Source organism: Budorcas taxicolor, chromosome 8 (assembly GCF_023091745.1).
Source record: "Budorcas taxicolor isolate Tak-1 chromosome 8, Takin1.1, whole genome shotgun sequence".
Lineage (NCBI taxonomy): Eukaryota > Metazoa > Chordata > Mammalia > Artiodactyla > Bovidae > Budorcas > Budorcas taxicolor.
This window is the reverse complement of record NC_068917.1, coordinates 44,258,258-44,280,990: the sequence shown is the minus strand read 5'-3', so window position 1 is coordinate 44,280,990 and position 22,733 is coordinate 44,258,258. Positions and strand designations below refer to the sequence as shown.

The 22,733-nt window shown below is 34.3% G+C and overlaps 1 protein-coding gene across 1 annotated transcript in view; it reads right to left on the bottom strand.

The window, feature by feature from the left end:
- RFX3 (regulatory factor X3) overlaps window positions 1–22,733 on the bottom strand; it is a 188,215-nt gene that overhangs the window by 72,900 nt on the left and 92,582 nt on the right. Inside the window, exons 4-5 of the mRNA XM_052645026.1 lie at window positions 11,333–11,407; window positions 1,863–2,044 (exon numbers count right to left, since the gene is read on the bottom strand). Of these exons, the coding sequence (XP_052500986.1) occupies window positions 1,863–2,044; window positions 11,333–11,407 (257 nt within the window). The remainder of the gene's footprint in view (window positions 1–1,862; window positions 2,045–11,332; window positions 11,408–22,733) is intronic.

Sequence of the window (22,733 nt, the reverse complement as noted above, 5' to 3'; positions counted from 1 at the left end):
AAACATTACATACAATTTTAAAAGGAACAGGAGACACAACTGTTATATAGTGCAAAGGGGAAGAAAAGAACATAGAAAGTAAAAGCTGTAATATTGCAATATGTACTTATAGAGCCTAGAGTATGGATTCCACTCATTTGCAAACCCAAACAACCCCAATTTTGTCCTTTTCTATTTTAAAGATGCCTTTCAAAGCTTGAATGGAGCCTCAAAATAGGATTCATTGAAATCCCTTTCAGTAACAAAAAAGGCACAACAATACAGCTATTAGAATGCTGAATAAAGCCCAGAGATTCAAAATATTGGCACAGTATCCATAACTACTGATCCATCAGCTAGGATATAGTAGATTAGGTCCCCAAATAATGATTTTTGTGGTTCCAGGAAAAAAAATACTAGCAAAACAAAAAGACTTTTTCAAGTGATAGGAAGCTAGTTCCTTTACTCTGAATAAATAATCATATTCTTCAGTTTAAAATATACTATTCTTTTGAAGTATAGATAGAAGAAAATACATTTACGAGAGAACAGAACCTTTCGCAACCTGAAAGCTGTACAATCACTTAAAATGCAACAGAAAGGAATAATTCACACTCTGAATACATACAGACCTTGTAATCCTCATAAAACTGTAACATTCCTTTTTTCTGTATAAATTTACATTGAAGTCAATTACAAAGGCTCTGTTTATTTTATTAAGAATATTAAAAACTCTTTGCTAGAATACTATGGGGCTGTGACTTATCACTCATTAAAGATATATCATCTTATATATATTGTATAGCATCTTTACACTTACACTTTTAAATATAAATTGCGTAAGATATAACAAATCAGAAGCATGCATAAGACTCTGCTCAGCTAGTTAAAATATATTATGATACTTTGTAAAAAATTACAGCAGTAAAATGAAGCTCTGCAGTTTTAAGTACTATTTTCATCATATTTTTACTAATAATAACACTCATATACGTATTTCCAAAAGAAGGAAACAGAGAAACTCTAAGAGTCTTCCTCATATTTTTGATTTCCTTGTAATGGAACCATACTAAATTTTTGCTTCCATAAATGCATGGCTTCACAATCAAGAGTTTTAAAAAGGCTAGTAAAAGGTTAAAAAGGACAATGTTATTAACTGAGAACTTCAAATGTTCAAAACTTCTAAGTTCACCAAATAATTTTTAATTGGCCTCCAAAAGTGACACGAATAACTCAGCTTTAATTTCTTACTCTATGCAAATAAAAGAGTTATTTATAAAGAGCTTTCAATGTAATTTTGCAAATCAAGAGATACATGGTTTTCCACTGACTATGTCACTTTACTCATCATCTTTAGTACACTGATTTTCCAAAAGAGAAGAAAGTGGTATACACTGATTTTTAAAGCATCATATATAAATTTTCCATTAATAGCTTAAAAAGTGAAAGTCAAAGCGCTAGTCGCTCAGTTGTGTGCGACTCTTTGCAGCCCCATGCACTATAGCCCACCAGGCTCCTCTGTCTATGGAATTCTCCAGGCAAGAATATTGGAGTCAGTTGCCATTCCCCTTGTCCAGTGGATCTTCCCGACCTAGGGATCAAACCAGGGTCTCCTGCATTGGTCTGTTCATTTCTATGTGATTTGAGAATCAGTTTTTCTCAAAGCTTTGCTACTTGGATGTTTAGGACAAGACATCATTCTGTATTGTCAGTTTTCAGTGAATAATGGCTTTCCTTTTCCTGAGGATTTTCACAAACTGAGCTAATTTTGAAATTTTTTCTTAATGTATTATGTAATCAAATACTTTTGCCCAAACAATATACTGAATGACTACAGTTTAAAAAAGAGAGATTAGTTTATGATATTATCTTTTAGTACTAACCTAGTTCCCAATCTCCTGGTTCGCAGCCCCATGAAAATTGACCTTATTAGTTTTCCAAAAGAAGCAGCATTGACTGGATCCAGTTTGTGTTCCTGACAGTGTCGTAGGTAGTGGTTGTACAGAGTGCTTCTGGGAAGGCTCACTCCTTCTGCTGTCTCGTAATTGTCCAACAGCCACTGGAGCTAGTGTAAACAAGACAGGGTAAACACAGAGAAACTGAATCATTCACCAAAATGCCTCTAAGACACTGCAACTACAACACACAGAAATACATAGAAGATCTTCCTCAAACCGTATGACAGGGAATCTGTTGCAATTTGGAGGCCTGTGTAATCTGCATGTGAAAACTCTTGAAAGTTTAGATAGCTGACGAGCATTTATTGACCTTAGACCATGTCCATTCCTTCACACATTCAAGCACCTATACAGACATACTAGTTTTCCTTGTATTGATTCCTATTTTGGAGAGAAAAACCTCTTCAAGGAATTCAAATAATCCCATTAACTGCTTATAAATATAATTCATAATTGCTACAGAAATAAATATATTATCAAGCGTGGCATCATCACGGTGCATAATATGTCTTCAGTGCTGGTTTGTTACAACACATAATCAGCAGGCTGCCTTGTATAAATTTTTATATTAAGGCTCTATTCATTTTTATAGAATTCTAATTTACTTATCTAATTTACTGACATAAGATAATACAATAACAGTATTATCTACTGGGACAAATTCTATAAGCAGTAAGGAAAATTTTCAGTCTTTTCTTCCCCAGAAAGAAACTCGCTAGACACCGATTTAAAAAAAATTATGTGTAACGAAAAGGGATCACTTTTTTACAATCATTTGAGTTTCTCTATGTTTTTTTCATAATTTTGGAAAACACACTACAATGGTAGTTGGTAAAGCAATGTTTTCTCAGTCTGTAGTGCATATTTTAAAATTTTATGGGTGGCCAACGAGACATGAAAAGATGCTCAATGTCACGAATGATTAGAAAAATGCAAATCAAAACTATAATAAGGTTATCACCTCACACCAGTCAGAATGGCCATAATCAAAAAAATCTACAAACAATAAATGCTGGAGAGGATCTGGAGAAAAAACCCTCTTATATCAATGCTGGGAATGTAAACATGTATAGCCATTATGGAGAACAGTATGGAGATTCCTTAAAAAACTAGGAATAAATCTACCATATGACCCAGGAATCCCACTACTGGGCATAGACCCTGAGAAAGCCATAATTCTAAAAGACACATGTGCCCCAGTGTTCACTGCAGCACTATTTACAATAGCCAGAACACAGAAGCAACCTAGATGTCCCTCTATAGATGAATGGATAAAGAAGTTTTCATATGTATATATATATACACATGCATATATACACACACATGTAATATTACTCAGCCATAAAAATGAACTAATTTGAGTCAGTTCTAATGAGGTGGATGTACCTAGAGCCTGTTACACAGAGTGAAGTCAGAAAGAGGAAAACAGATACTGTATATTAACACAGACATATGGAATCTAGAAAAATGGTATTGATGAGTCTATTTGCAGGGAAAGAATGGAGACGCAGATGTAGAGAATGGTCCTGTAGACACAGTGAGGGAAGGAAAGAGTGAGAGGAATGGAGAGCACACCATCTACACATATACACTATCGTGTGTAATACATCCGGTGAGAAGTTGCTAGAGAACACAGAGAGCCCAGCCTAGCACCCTTTGATAACCTAGAGGGGTGGGATTCAGGGAGGGGAGGGAGGCTCAAGAGGGACGGGCTGTCTGTTTAATTATGGCTGATTTGAGTTGTTGTACAGCAGAAGCCAACACAACATGGTAAAACAATTTTCCTCCAATTAAAAAATAATTTAAGAAAATAAAGTTTTATGTTGTCCTGTGTGTATTTTTAAAAAATCATCTTTAAATACAGTCTGTGCAAGAAATTTTTAGAAAAATCAAATCTAAGCATTTATTACCGAGTTTCAATGTTAGTAAAATTAAATCATCAATCTGTTCATTATTTATTTACAAACATGTATGCGTGCTCAGTCATGTCTGACTCTTTCGCGACCCCACGGACTGTCAAACCCAGGTCTCTTGCATCTCCTGCATTGGCAGGTGGATTCTTTATCACTGTGCCACCTGGGAAGCCCTTATTTACAAAAAGGGAATTGAAATAGGTATAAATAACTTTCTTAAGGCCATACATAAACTGTCTCAGGGCCTGATATAGTTTCCAACACATTTCCCTAATGACTCACATATCAGTTATTATTGCTACAAAAGTAGCATATATATCACATATTACTTGCCTAAATCAAATTTCCATGCCATATATATGAAGTGTGGTAAAAAGCTGATATTATACATGCAATTCAAGTTAAATATAAGTTATGGAAGTAAAAGAATCCCTTTATTGAGCATCAACTATTAGCCAGGCAATGTGCTAGGCGCCTATCAGATGCAAAAATGAATGTGAGCTCACCCCTGTCCTCCAGTAATTCACACATACTAAAATGATAATATGGACAGTCAAATAAACTAAAGCATCTCTCCATTTTCCTTACATAAAGATTTATAATCAAACTTCAAACCTACACTTTCAGAATCTTAGTAAAAAACACCATTAAAATGTTTAAAAATTTTTTTTCCTTTAACCAAGACAATATTCCAGAACCATTTCAATTTCAAAGAGTCATACATGATATTTATATGTAACCAAAACTTATGTCATTAAACCCAAATTGATGTTGGCTTAGAAAATATGGCCACTAAGCCTAAAGGACAGAGCAGAGTACTTTAAAAAAAAATAAAAATTAATGTTCTGGTCAGGAAGCCTTTAAGTTCTCTATGAAGCACATGTGCATATCAATACATTTAAATATACCTATCGCCTCTGAACATATACAATCACCCCCTAAACATTTTTTTAAAGATTATACAAAATAAGCATTTATTTTTATAATGGTCAAAAAATTAAGAATTTCTTTTAATATGAATCATTTGTAACCTTACTGTTACTACACAACTTTTCTGGAGGCATTCACACATGATTCCTGAATATTCTACATGACACATAGAAGTTCACATAGACATATTCAAGGTAAACTGATTGGGATATTCAGTTATTAAAGCTCAGCCTAGTATTCTGCCTACAACAGTGGGTCAGTACCTCTCTTTAGCACTCCTTTTTAAATTTTTGAGACTTCATTGATTATGAGCACAACTGATGGAGACAATACATAAAACATGGCAAATTAAACCTGTTTCACATATTTTATTCACATGCTTCAGTAAGATAACCGGGATTGGAAAGCATTGTCTCTGCACTTAATAGTGTTAGGACAGCTCTAGTGAACCATATTGCACAAAAGTAATGACTCTTGTTTTGTGTACATGTACTAGATATAGCCTTCCATTGGTATTCTAAATATATAAAGGATATAAAATAAATAAAGAGTATCAAAATACAGAATATATATAAAGGAATATTCCGAGGACTTAAATTACTGGAGATCAAGAAATATAAAGAAAATACTACAAAAGGGCAAATGTATTAAAAACTATAAGTATTTTTTGAAAAACAGTTAATATTTTGCAACTGAACTAATGAAGTACCCCCATCCACAAGCATGAAACACACAATGCCAGTAAAATGTCAAAGTTAAAAATGTCAGATATGTCTATATGTATAGATATGTGTGTCCTCACGTAATAATGCATATCGTCAAAGCCAAAATGACATGATTTATCAAAAAATAAAAATCAATAAAAAATCAAATATTTATCCCTTTGCTAATGAACAGAACATATATCTGTATAGGAAGTGTTGGCTTAAAGACTTTTTCAGAAATGGAAAAATAATTTTTAAATGTGAACTTTATAACCAAAAGTATACAAATAATAAAAATAGATCTGATGTAAAATACTTTTAATAAGATATACAGTAAATGAAAATAATTTATTTAATCAGATACAAATTAAAATTTCTAAAACCTGCCTTAATAGCTTACTAGTCTCCTTGCGATATTTAGTTACTTAAAAGTAAATATCTAAAAATGAGAGTTTATTACTATCTCATGATCAAGAAAATTGTCTTTTAATTAAATTTTTAAAATCTATAAAATAATTTGAAAAAACAAAGCCATAATAAAATATTTGAACGGTACTAGCATAAATTGCTTTTCGTAAAAGTGAAAACTTGTGCCAAAATTAAAGTTTAACATAAAATACTTTTAGTCCAAAGGTATGTTTGCACATATAAAAATGTTAATCAGGCCATTCTTAATCAAAGAAAAGCTTCCACCGAAATAGTAAGATAATTACAGCACAGGTTGACTTAAAATACTCATAAACCTAAATAATATTACTCAAGCCTCCAGTGAGTAACCTGGAGAAAACTAAGTTTTTATTGGATTGGCCATGTGGTCCTCTGAAGTGGCTAAGCAAGTCACTCAATTTGTACTGGCTGTTTTGCAAACATTGTTTTTATTATATAGTTCTACATTCTTAAAGATTCTTCATTTCTAATCCAGTTTTAAAAAATCTGAGTTTATTTGTAATATGTATTTGTGTGCCTGTGTATGTACACACACATCCATACGTGTATACATAATTATACACATATTATGTACACAAAATCATTGGTGGTTTGAAAAATTCCACAAGGGTGGATATTCTAGTGGATATATATAAAGTTTTACAGCAGCAAAGCTGGGCTTTGTTCCCTGTGCCCTGTTTGCAGGAAGAGGAACTCACTCCTTGCCAGAAGCCTGGAGATCTCGTGGGAAGAGCACAGGGAGGTCAAGTGGAGGTAAAAGCCCTGAAGCATGAGAGGTGGCTCTGCTGTGGCCATGACAGCTCCAGCAAGGGAGCCTGCCAACAGCGGTACAGACAGGGGTACTGCTCCTACAAACTCACCGTGTAAGCAGAAACCGGTTTAGAAGTTATTATACATGATTTTGAAATTTAGCTGAGGAGTATAATCTACATTCTACATGCCAGCATTTAACCTTTGAGTTTTGACACAGTGATGAAGCACTAAGTCAGATCTTTGAGTCTAAAACACAGTATTAAGAAAGGACTAATTTTTATTATAAGAGACACTGGGCCGTTAAATGTAACCTGAAGGCATTTACTCCATGTGTTACCCTAGGGAAGTTAATGCCTGTTATAAGATACATTGTTTCCTTGGGTTTTGTCTTTAATAAAATGTATTTGGACAGTAATTCAATATACTTAACATTTACTAATTTAGAAATAAACCACTGCTATTTCTTTCACTCATTCATAAAATGTCTTAAAAATATTTGTTTATATTTATGATTTTGAAAGCCTATGAAATACATAGGAACTTTTAACCTTTATCTTTAAAACCTGAGTATTCTACTAGTGAACTAACAAATTCATGTAAGGGTCGAAACCAAGATAATTGCATCTTTCAACCTTTGCATTTAATCTATATTAATCAGAGTAGATTAAGGAAGATGAACAGTTTCTATTTTTCCCAAAGGGAAATACTGATTGACAAATTAAAAAAAAAATACATATTGCATTCACCAATTAACATCTAAATGTAACATTTGGCATTTTTTCCCAGATGGATTATTATCCATCAGAATTCATTTTAAGTTCAGTTCACTGATGATATGTATTTTGACAGGTCTTATTTCCATCATAATTTATATTTACAACACAGCCAAGTCAAGAGAAAGTGAGCATAAAACAACATTTTGTTTTGAGCTGAATATATTTCAATAGCTAAAATGCAAAATTGATGAAACAATTATTTGCTAAATTGTGAAAGGTATATAAAATAAATGCCTAAAGCTATTTATATATTTTAAAGGGAATTTTTAAAATGTACAAGCTGAAGAATGTTACATGAAATTAAGAGATTAATTCACTTAAGAACATTTCTGCATTTAAATTTATAATCCAAAGTATCCCAAATTGGATACAGTATAACCATTACATACCAATTTATATTAATTATAACTGAGAACAAATATAAAATAAACTTAAATCTGCAATGAAGAGAATTAAGATATTCTAATTCCATTTAGGAAGACCACCCATCATTTACCCATAACATTTTCACATGCCAAAAAACTTAGAAATGTTTAAATAAACTAAAGGCTCCACATGAGGAAATGACAGACCAGCAATATATTCTTTCATTCAAATGGTATACAGGGAAAAGACCACTGTTTATCAATAAGGCTCACACATACACCTAACCGAAGCACACTTCATAACAAAGAATGCACGTATGAGTCCCCAAATAAATGCACACACATACTGAAGGTAAGATAAGGTCTTTTCCCATCCATTATTTGTTTTCTATGTTTAATCATTTAGCAAATATTTATTGAGCATCTACTATGTACCAGGCACTGTTCTAGGCACCAGGGATGTTATCAGTGGACAAAACGTATCAATCTTTACTGTCTTAGAATTTTCACTTGTCAATAAATATTACTATTTATTACTATTTATTCAGCTTTTACTGAAATAAGTGCCATTATGTTAATAATGTTAATAGAACATGGCATTCAATGTAAATATACTCAGTCACTGGTGAGGCTGGATATGAAAAAGACACACTGTAAATGTATTTTGACCTGCATGATAACAGCATGATGATGATAAAAACAGAGCAGCAGTACAAAATATTCTTAAGAATATGCTGAACAGGGATATAAAGTTTAATACCTCACTCCATCTTCTAATGTGTAGAAAGAGAGGTGAAAAATGAAGGAATCAAGATGGATTATACTGACAGGGGAGACTCCTGAATTACTGCAAATAATCAAATATATACTGAAAAAATAGAAAATCTATTCTATTCCATATTGCAAAATAGAATGACAATGGACTTTCAGATCAAAAATCATGACTAGTAAGTATGGAACACAACTTCTTGATAATTTCTCCTAAGTTTTGCCTAATGAAATCGGTCCTTTGTAGAAACTGATGTCAGGGAACTATCATCATAAAGTTGAATTCATGTCCACTTCAAAGAATCCCACAAACCTCAAATATTTCCGTGTCATATATAGTAAGGGATAAAGGTAACTCCCAGTTTATTAACATTGAAATTGTTACCCATATTTAAATTAAAAAGACAACTCTTCACACATGTTTTTAATACAACTTAAGATCACCAATTAGTTTAACAGAATTTAAAATACCCTCACCAGGTGATTTTCAACTGGAATGCATGTAGTAGCTTATTCCTTGGACAAATCTAACAAAAATTAGGAGCATCACTAACTTTCCAAGGACAGAAAGACAGGAGGACCTTTTTTTTTCTGTTCAGGTAGAAACAAAACCTGACCATCACCAGAAACACTGACTCCTTCTTCACTACTTATATCCATCTAAAGAATCATTTTTATTTCCAAAGACTTGATTATAAATGTGTTGTTTTCAAGTAAAAGTAACTGTACCTCAGAGGTGTAATAAAAGTCAATCAGGATATTTAGAGAAAGATTATCACTGCATTAGCAACATTTATGCCCATCTTTCTATATAATGGAATGCCTCTGTCAGTTGTAAACAGTATGGGAGAGTTGCCATGCTATTTGATAAAAAATACGAAGCCACAGAGTAAAAAACATGTCTCTGCTGTTTATGCAGCTTAATATACACATTTGTTAACATTAGTGCTTCGTGAATTTTATAAGAGAATAACAATTTTAAAATATCTGAAAAGTTTAAAAATAAAATCTAAACATACAAGAAAAAATTTTCTTATATCCACATTATTATTCATAAAAAGACTAATTAATTTAATTAATTCAAGTTAAATTAAGCATATCACATATTTTACTAAAACATATATCTCAAATGAAAATGACATGTGAATTGAATATCAAAGCACAAATTCTAAGATGTTTGAAAGTTCAAAAAAGTAACTGGAAACTTAAGGAATTTTATTTTATACCTCTGCACATTTTTGACCTAAATAAACAACACTTTCAACACTTGCCATTTGCAAAACAAAACACCAGGTGGTCCTCACCCACTCCCCAAAACAAACATTCTAATAGTACATAGTAAATCAGCCTTTACACACAACCACAGATTCATGCCAATACAGCAGGAATATACCTATGAAACATATTAATATAAAAGAGTGGCATACTGCATACAGATTTTCAGAAAGGGGAAAATCATATTCCTTAAACTTTCAAAAAAGGGCCAAAATATGTATTATTTTAGAATTTATAATCTCTAATTTTCACCAAAATTGTAGTCATTCTCCAAGTGCATTAACCTGTTTTTATTTGCCATGATACCTCCCTTTGGGAAAACAAAAAAACAAACTACTTCATCTAAAAACAAATATGTAAGAACATAACAAAGTATTTTGTGTTATGTTGGAATATAAAATTTAAATGTTTGAAAATCCACATATTTAAAAAGCATAACGAAAACATTTTCTATAAGCTAAAGTTATAAAGTTTATTGAAAAAAAAACGATGTTTTATTTCATTTGGATCCAATTCTGGACTGTCCCATCACAAAATATGGGGAAGAGTTAAAAATAACTTATCTCTAAATTTAAGAATACATTGTCAGTTGGGAAGGAAAACTCTAATTCTTATTATACTGTTACTGATACTAATTTAGCAGAAGAACTGTCTAGACAGATTTAAGTCTAGGTCTATTTACAGTTCCTCATATATTCAGAAATCATGATAACAAAATAATTCATAATCAATTTTCATTGATTCCCCAAAATTTGAACATTTAATGAGAATGTTTATAGTTTCACAAATGGTTATCACTTTCTTATCCTCACCAGTGTTATAGTGATGCTGCATCTGGGTAACGGTTAAAAGCTTTAAGAAATAGTAACAACAGTAATACTGTTTTATCTCAATTAGTAGCAGTTTATGGCTTATTTAGAGCTTCTTCTCTTGGCCCAGACTTATTTTTATTTAAGTCTTAGGATCTGAGCTCCTCTAGGGAGCTGTTTCCTGCCCACTGTTAAATACATCATTTTAAACAGTTTATCACTGGGTTTGGCATTAACATTTTTCCACTTAAAGGATATTACTGGTCATACAAATAGAGACGACCATTTCTCTATCTCAGACATGAAGATGCAGATTACAAACATTTGCTTCATAACATTATAAACAAATACCACACTAGCAAAATTTAAATCATCAGCCACTTTTTACCAGTCATGGCAGCTTGTTATTAACTTGGAAATGTTATATCTGTACCAAAACAGTACAAAACCCTAATGAAGTAGTATATTGTGGGCTCTATTTTTAGCTAGTCCACTGTGCAAAAATGCCATTAAGTGATATAGAGATCATAAGCAGCTGAGAAAGGAAGGTTAAGAAGCAAAATAAATAAGTAAATAAATAAAACAAGCATTTAGAAGCAAGCAACACATGCAGAACAAGCAAGAGATTAGTTTACATGAAGAAGAGGCAACTTACATGGCTGTTGAGAAGAGAGCTTCTGTGAGTGGACAGACCGTCAGACTTTTGCAGCGTCTCAATCGCCATTTCAATCTGATAATAGATGTCATTAAAAAAAGGGCTCAAGACAAGATAGTAATAAAAGGCTCACCAGAGAATTTTTGATAGATTCTTTAAAGTTCAATTTCTCCTTGAATGGTGGCTAATGAATAGCTCTCACTAAATGTGTATTTCCCCCTTCCTCCCCCCAATCCCAGAGAATAACATAAAAACAGGCACACTAATAATAAGCTCAATCATAAAAGTAAACCTCCTTGAATATTCCACAATTATAATCAGAACGGAGACCTGAGGAGCAGGAACCCCACTGGACTGTGCTAGTTAAAACATTATTGACTTTCATAGTTCAAGACGTCAGATAGTAACCACTCTCTCTCTAGTCTCCCACCTAAAAAGTACTTAACATTTGCCCTATTCTGTCACAAAAGGAAAAGAGTACAGATTTTGTATTTTACATACATTAGTATTTTAATGCAAAGGTGCAAAGATACCTTTATTAATGTTCAAAAGTTACTAAACCTAACCATTTCTCTCTAAACCCTATATTAAAACTTGGAAGTGGAGCATCATTAGTATGGACACATTTAGACATAAGCATGGATCCTATATCATATTTTAAGATGTGGTGGTGAGGCAGAGATATTAGAAATGATAGCAGACATGGAATGTAGAAGAGAAAATAATTCAGAACCAACAAAGAAAAGGGACAACCACAGAAAGAATTTTATTCTGTGTAATCTCAGCATATGATGAGTAATCGTAACACCTTAATTAAGTAGGAGGTGCCAATAATAAATGAGATGTGCTGTTGATCCCTTCATATTTAAAGACAACTATCTCTGAGCTCCTAGCACTATAGCATTTACTGTAAGATCAGGTTCCAAACACCCTGTATTTGCTTACTGGATTTTATTAACAACATTAGCTAAAGTTAAATTTAAAAATCACACTATATAAGAAAGAAATTATTATTTTTATTTTTGCTACCTGATCAAATCAATATTCATTTAAGCAGTTAAGAAAAATATTTCATGCTTTAAAACATAGATAAGTTGTATTTTATACTATCTATGGAAATTAACGATGCCTTGAAATTTTAACATACTGCCTACTCCTATTCAAAAAAAAAAAAAAGGATGACAAAATCCATAGCAGAGCAAAGTCTTGTTTTTCCCACCAAGTGTCCACTTGCTTTATGGTAGAATACTTTATAGATAGAATGTTCAGTCTCAATTATGCCAATATTAAATTTAGTTTCCTTAGGAATTGGTAGCTTTAATTTTATGTTATTTCCCCAAGTTACTGGTTCTTCTTTCTCAGAGTTAATAAAATGTAATACAGAGAAGGATGTTAGGTGAGAAATGATACAAAAGTACTCTTAAATATGTATTAAAATAATTCATAAGGTGATAGAACACAATTTATTAGCTAAATTTTTTTAGATCACACACTTAAGTAAACTGGCTTCTGAAATACTCTTTGCCAGATGGAATGTTAATGTATTTCATCATTATACTTGAAAATAAACTGATGAAAATGATACTGTACAAGCCAAAAAGAGTAATGTAAATTCTACTAAATTTACTAAATGTTAAATTGTAAAACTAAAGAATCTCAGTATTACATCTCTTAAAAGGGTATCAATAAGTATTCCTACTTTCAGAGAGAAAACATGTATCAAAAGATAGCTGAAGAGTCCCATCCTCAAGTGACTGTAAATCTCTTCTAGGAAAAATTTGCTCAAAACTCTAATTTGCTAAAATGCCTACATTTTTTTTAAAGTTTGAATGTGGAAAATTTGAAATTAGATTTTAGTCTATTTAAAAATAAAATAATCTGTTTCCTGTGATTTTAGAGGTTTAGGTGAAAGGTAAAAATCACCAAAAATCTAAGAGCAGAGCAATAATGTGGGAGAGATCCAAATTCAGATTTGCTTGTTAACAGCAATTTCCATTTCTTAATGACTAAAGGATTTGTTGTTTTTGACAATTAAAAATTGAATGCAATAAATGAACATTTTCCATTTCTTCCCTAAACTAATTGAGCTTTGGACTATAGCTTAGCTTGTTTTCCTTCCTTTTTTTGCAGAAATAAATTCTCAGAACTAAGGTATATTATAGCCCAGTTGCGTCTCTTAACCATCCTAGGACTGAGTGCACACGTCCTCTCCACGATTATCTAATGCTAGGATATGTGTTGCTTTGGAGTTTAGACTGGTCCATGGTGATCCTGTACTATTGCCTCATAATCAGATAAGAAGCTATGGCAACTACTCTTAGATCAAATGGTGGGATGCTCTATTTGAGATGAGATGTTCGGCCTGGAAAGCCAGGCTTATAGAGCGTTAAGTGTGATTACTGGAGTGGGTGAGACTTAAAACTCCCTATGTGAAAGAGCAGGTAAGAAACTGATATACATTCCAGCCACAATGGGCACACGAATTCTTAGAAAAATAAGTCTTTTCTGGAAGATTAAAAAAAAGATACTTAGTAATATATTAATACTTGGGGTGAATTAAAACCTTTCAGATTCACCAGGTTAAACAGGATTCCTATGAGAATGGGAATCTCCTCTGAGGGTGGTTATCAGTCAGAGAGAGAAACCCTTGCTCCAGTGCTACTGCAGAAACATTTTCAGAAACTGGAAAAGAGGATTTCGCACTGTGTTGAGACACATCATTGAAATATTAGAAGACTGACCAGCCTCTTGGTCAGAAAAATGACAGAGATCAATGAAAAGTTTTCCAGCCAAAACAGTTACAAGTGTGGGATGACCAACCTCAGATGCTACCCCAACAGAACGCCTGCAAAGTCTGAAGAGTCAGAATTCAGGAAATGTGGAGAGCTTCCTAAATGCACAGGCCAGGTTTCTTCCTGACCACACACTAGCAGGAAGACAGAAGAGGGCTTTGCAGTATGCTGCATGACAAAGCACTATGAAGCATAATGCTAAAGATCTGGTTTGAGCATTTGCTGCGAATATTTTACAGGGAAACCCAGACTTCATTAGCAGGGACACCCATGAGCTTTGCTCTGAGTGAAGCTTAATTTGGGTGAAGACAGAGAGGAAGGTAACACCAGTTGCTATGATGAAACAATGTCTGGGCTTGTGTCACCAGTTAGGAACTGGAGAATTAAAGTAAATACAGGTATGACTTGGTTCCCACAACCAAACACTGAATTCTCAAAAGACAGAATACCACGGCTTCCTTCATTTGGGCAAAAGGTGCTCCATACTAAGAATGCGACCTGAATATCAGGCTGCAGACTCTTTTCCAATCACTGAAATGCTAACGTTGCCTTGTTAGAATCAAAGGACAGGTGGAGTGTCTCCAAGCACCCAGGGTAACTTGAGGCTAGTGAGATATTCACTCGAGAGTCAGTGTCATGATAAGGACGTAGAAAAGTCACACCAAGCCCTTAAGAAAAAAGGGCGAGAGAGCACAGGAGAGAGGTCAAATGCTGTCTGAGGTCCAGTAAATACAGTGTTTGTATTCTCTTTTCCTGAGCTCAAAGAAGAGATCAATATTGTACTTTTACTAAAGCAGCAAATACTTTTAAAGAGAAAAACGTAACAAGAAAAAAGCATTTTCCCTATTATTTATAATTCCCATCATTATTTATAATTGGTATTTATGGTTCCCTGTTGCCTTTTCATGCAGGAGAATCCTTATCACAGGATGGCGTCTTGTTTTGCAGAGCTATCATCAGGCTTTAAGTGCTCTGCTGGAGGGTTGAGAGATTTGAGGAGACTGGGACCTGGGCAGAGCGGAAGGGAACGTTCATTGGCAGATGATGGGCAGAATGGGGAGGACAGGTGTTGCAGAGGGGCTCTGAGGGACTCTGCATGTGTGACCCGTTACCCTCAGCTCTTTCCTCCACAACATCGTCAGTAAAATCGATGCCGCTCACACATACTTCAGGTACAAGTAGTCAAAACTGGCTGGAGCACAGGCTTCATTTAGGGGCAGTTGATGCTGTCATAAAGGTAAATCTCAGGTTCAAATACACAGAAACTTGGAGAGGTATTGAGTCGTTTATTTATTGTTGACATTAATTTTGTCATCACCATTACTTCTAAGAGAGAGAGTTATTTAAGTAATTCTGGAAACAGTTGTTTTAGAGCTAATCTTATTTCAAACATCAGGATACATCAATGCTGGGGAATGTCAATCACCTTCAGTGAAAACAAACAGGAAAGTTGACCTCAAACTGAGAGATGCTGAATCTTTTTGCAGGAGTTGCAGAGGGCCAGAAAGAAGCTCCCCTTTACATGTGATTTATATAGATATTATGGGCACCTATTCCATGGCCCAAATAGAATATCATATATATGGACAGTCAGAACTTTGTCTTAATGTAAATATCGACCATTCAACTACATGCCATTAACAGAAGGAAAAAGAATAATTATATCAACTTACTCATTGTCTATAGGTCAAGGCATATTCTAGTGTCTCTGAAATGGTTTTTTAATCTTTTTTGAAGACTAAAGGTCAAGATGGATATATTCAACTACCACTACAATTAAAATTGGTCTCATGGTAGAAATGATTTCCTTTCTAGAACAATTTAAAGCAATTTAAAAACAGAAATAATACCACAATGTTTTATGATTTATAAAGCCTTTTTAGATTAAATCTCATTTGATCTTCACAACTTTGTGAAACAGAAAAGGCAAGCAATATTATCTCCTTTTCACAAATCAGAAAATTGAGTGTCTCTGGAATTATATAGGTATTTATACACCTGAAGACTGGAATCCAAGATTTATCACTCTACATTCAACATAATTTCCATTTTATACAAATACAACATGAACATTAATCAAGTGGAAATATCACTGTTTTTAACAAAATATCTTCTGAGGAGTGGCTTGTAAGATTAAAATTTGTTAAATGATTTGCTATTAACAAGATTCATTTTCTAACAGAAAGGGCTTGAATATGATTAATAAGCAATGCTTGAAAATGATTTCAAAGTGATCAACTTACAAAGCAACAAAAAGTTTTGAATGATAGTCAGTTTTACTTGTCATAAAATAGTTATGTAATGATTACATTTTCTTATTAATATAGGTTATTTTGTTAACCTCACAAGTTAACATTTTTTGGAGAAACATCATTTTTGTTTCCTTGTAAAAGAGAAGTAAATTCGTTAGAGAAACCCAATGAAGAGAATAAACTTAAGACTGGAAATTTCCTTTGGGATAATTTTTCTCCTGAACTATTGACTTAACATTTTGTTTGAATTTGAGATTAAGTAAGATACAAATAGGTTTCCCCGGTAGCTCAGCTGGTAAAGAATCCACCTGTAATGCAGGGTACCCTGGTTTGATTCCTGGGTCAGGAAGAGCCCTGGAGAAAGGGATAAGGTACTCACTCCAGTATTCTTGGGCTTCCCTTGTGGCTCAGAAGGTAAATAATCTGCCTGCAATGTGGGACTGCATATTTGGGCTCGATCCCTGAGTTGGGAAGATCCCCTGGAGGAGGGCATGGCAATCTACACCAGTATTCTTGCCTGGAGAATCCCCATGGACAGAGGAGCCTGGTGGGCTACCGTCCATGGAGTTGCAAAGAGTTGTATGTGATTGAGCGACTAAGCACAGCACAGCAAGATACAAACATTTCTACTTGGTGGCTTGTTTAGAAAAAGTACCCATGATCACTGACATGAGCCATGTGACAACTGCCCTTATACCTGTTAGAAATGATCACCTCCTGGTGTGTTAGTGTGTATTGGATGGAGGGGGACTTTCACAGTAAGTATTTCAAACCAAGAGCACCAAGGAAAAAACCCTTTCACCCTGCATTTAGTCTATATAATCACAACACAGGTGTTTTCCAAGTGTGCTCCTAGACACTTGTTAGAATCATCTGAACATGTGTTAGAAATGCAAAACAACAATAATGAAAAACAAATAAAAAGAATGGAGCTCAAATTCAGTGCTCTGTGACAACCTAGAAGGGTGAGACGGGATGGGAGGTGGGTGGGAGTTCAAGAGGGAGGGGACATATGTATACCTGTGGCTGATTCATGTTGATGTATGGCAGAAACCAACACGGTATTGTAAAGTAATCATCCTCCAATTAAAAACAAATAAATTTTTTTTTAAAAAGAATGAAAACTGCATCCTGGCTGCTCATATGTGTTGCTGATGCTTTGAACTCTTCTTCAGTTTTTCCAAAGCAGCACTTTTCAGAAAGTAAGGTGTAACTCATTAGTAGGTTATGAAACCAACTACCCTGACCAGCATTTTTTAAACATTAAAGAAATCAAATAGAGTAGAAAAATACTCAAATATCCTGGCACACAGTATGCATAACTTTGGCTTCAGTCCTCTGTATATGAATGTATATTATGTATATAATAGTCTTATGTGTGTGCATACAAGTGTGTACTCATGAATGTATGCATGTATGTATGTGTATGAGTAGTAAAAGGCCGCAATGTAAAGGTATTTTCACTGTAGATTGTGGCCCCCAAACTTTGAATGCTCTGCGTGAACAGTTATTCCCTTCTAGTAACTTCCCCTCTAGGGATCTACAAGTGTCTCTTTGGCCCATGAATCTCTGCAATGCAGACAGAAACAGCTCAGTGAAGCTAAAGTTCTGAATATACTACTCTGTAAATTGTACATTCAACCGATATAGGAATCAACATGTGAATATATTACTCTATAGCAATATTAAAGAAAAGTTTAACTGAAAGATTCAGTACTGGTTGTTCTTTTAACTCTTAAAAACATTTAAAATGCCCAGAAAACACACCTAACCAGTTTTGCTTTTCATCTCTTGAACCAGAAGTAGCTAAGATAATATCTTAATCTTATACATTAAGCATTTAGAGAAAAGAAGTCTTAGATCTTGGAAATGTTTAACTGTATGAAATTTTTTTTACTCAGTTATAATTTTATGACATCTAGGTTTTTTTTTTATTGTTTTGCTTTCAACCTAAAGTTTTGGCAATTTTGTATTCCCTCAAGCTATTTTGAAATATTGATAAGGAAAAAAAAATCTACAGAAGGTACAGAAGGTACTTGCATGAACTGAATGTGTTCTGAGAACATCTGGTTTAACCAGGTAAACTGAAACCACTGTAGTTTTGGGCTTCTATTACTGCTGCTGCTAAGTCGCTTCAGTCGTGGCTGACTCTGTGCGACCTCATAGAGGGCAGCACACCAGGCTCCGCCGTCCCTGGGATTCTCCAGGCAAGAACACTGGAGTGGGTTGCCATTTCCTTCTCCAATGCATGAAAGTGAAAAGTGAAAGTGAAGTCACTCAGTCGTGTCCGATTCTTAGCGACCCCATGGACTGCAGCCTACCAGGCTCCTCTGTCCATGGGATTCTCCAGGCAAGAGTACTGGAGTGGGGGGGTGCCACTGCCTTCTCCACTGATTATTCTGTAAAGCCCACATCCCTCCACCCTCACCAGGATTCTTTGAGACTGGCGTTACTGGTGCATGAATATAAAATTAATTTTTTAAAATTAATTTTAAGATATCAACTGTATAAGCTCTAGGGATTACAATCACCCTTCAGGAATCTGCTAAGCTAGGATTAGGTGACAGGATTTAAGGCCAAATTTATATTTTCGAATTTAATATTTCAATTCTGCCTTTTGCAGACTATTCTGAGTACTACGAACATTTTCAGTTTATATTTAGTTCATATAATCATTAAAACATAGATTTTCTCAAAGTGTAATTCTGGATCAGCATTATCAGAATCACCAGGTGCTTACAAGAAATACAAATCTTAGGTCATTCTCCACACTCAATCAAAAGGCTTGAGGGTGGGGCCCAGAAATGCATTTAATCAATGCTCCAAACATAATGTACATTCAAGTTTGAGGAACACTGTACTAAACATATCTCTTCATGAAAGTGAAAGAGGAGAGTGGAAAAAGGTTTAAAATTCAACATTCAGAAAACTAAGATCGTGGCATCCAGTCCCATCACTTCAGGGCCAACAGATCGGGAAACAATGGAAACACGACTGCAGCCATGAAATTAAAAGACACTTACTCCTTGGAAGAAAAGCTATGACCAACCTAGACAGTATATTAAAAAGCAGAGACATTATTTTGCCAACAAAGGTCCATCTAGTCAAAGCTACGGGTTTTCCAGTAGTTATGTATGGTTGTGAGAGTTGAACTATAAAGAAAGGTGAACACCAAAGAATTCATGCTTTTGAACTGTGCTGTTGGAGAAGACGCTTAACAGTCTCTTGGACTTCAAGGAGATCAAATCAGTCAATCCTAAAGGAAATCAGTCCTGAATATTCACTGGGAGGACTGATGCTGAAGCTGAAACTCTAATACTTTGGCCACTTGATGCAAAGAGCTGACTCATTAGAAAAGGCCCTGATTCTGGGAAAGATTGAAAGCAGGAGGAGAAGGGGATGATAGAGGATGAGATGGTTGGATGGCACTACCGACTTGATGGACATGAGTTTGAGCAGGCGCCGGGAGTTGATGAAGGATAGGGAAACCCGGCGTGTTGCAGTCCATGGGGTTGCAAAGAGTCGGACACGACTGAGTGACTGAAACTTGAAACTTGTATTGCTGCTAAGTCGCTTCAGTCGTGTCCGACTCTGTGCGACCCCATAGATGGCAGCCCATCAGGCTTCACTGCCCCTGGGATTCTCCAGGCAAGAACACTGGAGTGGGTTACCACTGCCTTCTCCAATGCATGAAAGTGAAAAGTGAAAGCGAAGTCACTCAGTCGTGTCTGACTCTTCACGACCCCATGGACTACAGCCTACTAGGCTCCTCCATCCATGGGATTTTCCAGGCAAGAGTTCTGGAGTGGGGTTGCCATTGCCTTCCCCGGAAACTTGTACTAAACAAGATCTAATCTTTTTCTTTGCCAGGGTTAAACTGCAATTAATACTTCAGAGAGAATAAGTAAGGCGATAACAGGTATTCCTACAATGGCCCTGGCTAACTCTATGTAAGGGGGTGTTTCTTAAGTGTTATTTGAAATTTTGCCTGTCTTTCATTCTCTTGCTAGCCAATCTTAGCCAACCTTTAGATATTTTGCAATTTATATTAGTAACATAATCAGAAGATAATCATAATTTTGGTGAATCTAAAATTAATCAATTCACAACATATTACCATTTGTGATTTTAAAAATAATGTGATGAGAAAGAAAATGAAAGCTAACCACTTGAAAGAAGTTTGGGGCTCTTTGTGGATTTCCATTTTTTTGCCTTGGAGTATTAGGTGCCTTTCAGTGATGAAATTAGCTCTATTAACCCATACTGTAAACCTTACAACCACAGAAGCACAGTGCCTGGTCAATAGTGATTGCTCAATAAATGTCTGAGAGAGTTAGTGATTAAAGATAACAATCCAGGCTCTGAGTATATGAATAAAAATACTAAAAGTTCACCTTCACTCCAAAATATTTAATAGTAAGAACGGTTCTATATATCTTTACTAAATTTAATGCAAGTTTTCATTCTCTAAACTTTCTACTGGCTAATAAAAGAGGACGTCTTCTAAAAGCAAGGATCAAGGTTTAATTTGAACCATGATCCCTCGTAGACAATCTTTTATTGTGCATAAAGTAAGAGAAAAGGTTGCTGCAGTTACATGCATTTTGGTAGATAACACTTTATAATCATTAAGAGCTTGCCTGAATTTTTTTAAAACAATAAATCACTTTTTAATTAAAAATATATTCATATGCCTCCCACCCTTTTTCCTCACGCATTCTTCTAGAGATATCTTTGTACTTATATAAGCATATAGGAATGTATGGGGTTTCCCTGGTGGCTCAGGCGGTAAAGAATCGGCCTGCAATGCAGGAGATCTGGGTTTGATTCCTGGGTCGGGAAAACTCCCTAGGGAATGAAATGGCAACCCATTCCAACATTCTTGTCTGGGAAATCCCATGGACAGAGGAGCATGACTACAGTCCATGAGGTCATGAAGACTCGGACATGACTGAGTGACTAACACTTTCACTTTCTTTCTTTCATAGAAAAAAGTATGTTTCTATTCAATGTACACACGCATGCACACATACACACACTATATGTTTTTTCATTTAACAATATATTTAGGGATCTTTCCATATCTATTTACACACATATATACACATACACACTGCCTCACTCTTTTAAAAGATTGTGTAAAATCCCACTGAACGGACAAATGGAAAAATATATATTTATTTCTCTTCTGATGAACAATTAGGTTTCTTCCAATCTTTTTCTAATACAAATAACTTGAATGAATATAGTTGTTTATGGAACATTTCACGTATGTAAGAGTATCACCAGTGGATTAAGTTCTTCTAAGTACTCTGAGTCAATAGATATCTGTTTTTTTAATCTTGATTAAAATTTCCTATTGCTCACCAATCCTATACCAATACAGTTTCTTAAGAACAACGGGACTGCCTATTTCCTTATGCCTTTGCCAAGCTTTACTAACTGTTTAGTTTTGCCTGTGTGAGAGAGAAAAAATATTATCTCTTTGTAGTTTATTTTTCATTTCCTTTTCAGTAGACTGCTTCTTCAAAAGCTTTCTTCATTTTTGACCTTTTTTTTCTTTCCTGAAGGATTTCTAAGAGTAATGTGTATATTAAAGTAATTCATGCTTTGAATATAATGTTTCAAACTTGATGTGAGGTTGTTGTTTCACTGTTGCCTTTTTTTGCTGTGGTTTCTTTCATATGGAATGTTTTTACTTTTATAGAGCTGATCACATCAATGTATTTTTTGTAGGATCTAAATTTTATATCATGTTTCTCTATTATAAGAGAATGATAATAAAAATATTTTTCTTCCAAGTGAAATTAATTTTTATATTTGGAATAATGTGTGGAACCAATCTAATTTTCTCTTAAAAATAGTTACCCAGTTGTTCCAAACATCATTTATCAATAGTTCACCATTTTTCTACCTACAGACAATGCCATTTTTATATTCCTAAATGCATTTGGCCTATTTATGATTTTTAGTCTATTACTGGCCTATATTAGTCTATTCATGTGCATAGATTATTGTTTTAAGTATTAATTTTATGTACACTTGAATAACTGGTATGGCCATTTGTATCCCATTGCCATTCATCATTAGTTTTCTTTTCACAACTTTCTTCACTATTCTTATGGGTAGGTTTATTTATGTAAACAGCCTTTCTTAGAAAAGAAAAACCTACTGGTATCTTGATTGGGATCATATTAAAAATTTTTAAGTTAACTTATGGAGATTCAAAATATTTGATAGTGAAACTTCTTCTTCAATTACTCAGGTTTCCTTTTGTGTCCCTTAGGAACTTTAAAAAGTTTTATTCAGCAGCTGGATCTTGCACATATATTATTAGCTTACTGCCTGGTATATTTT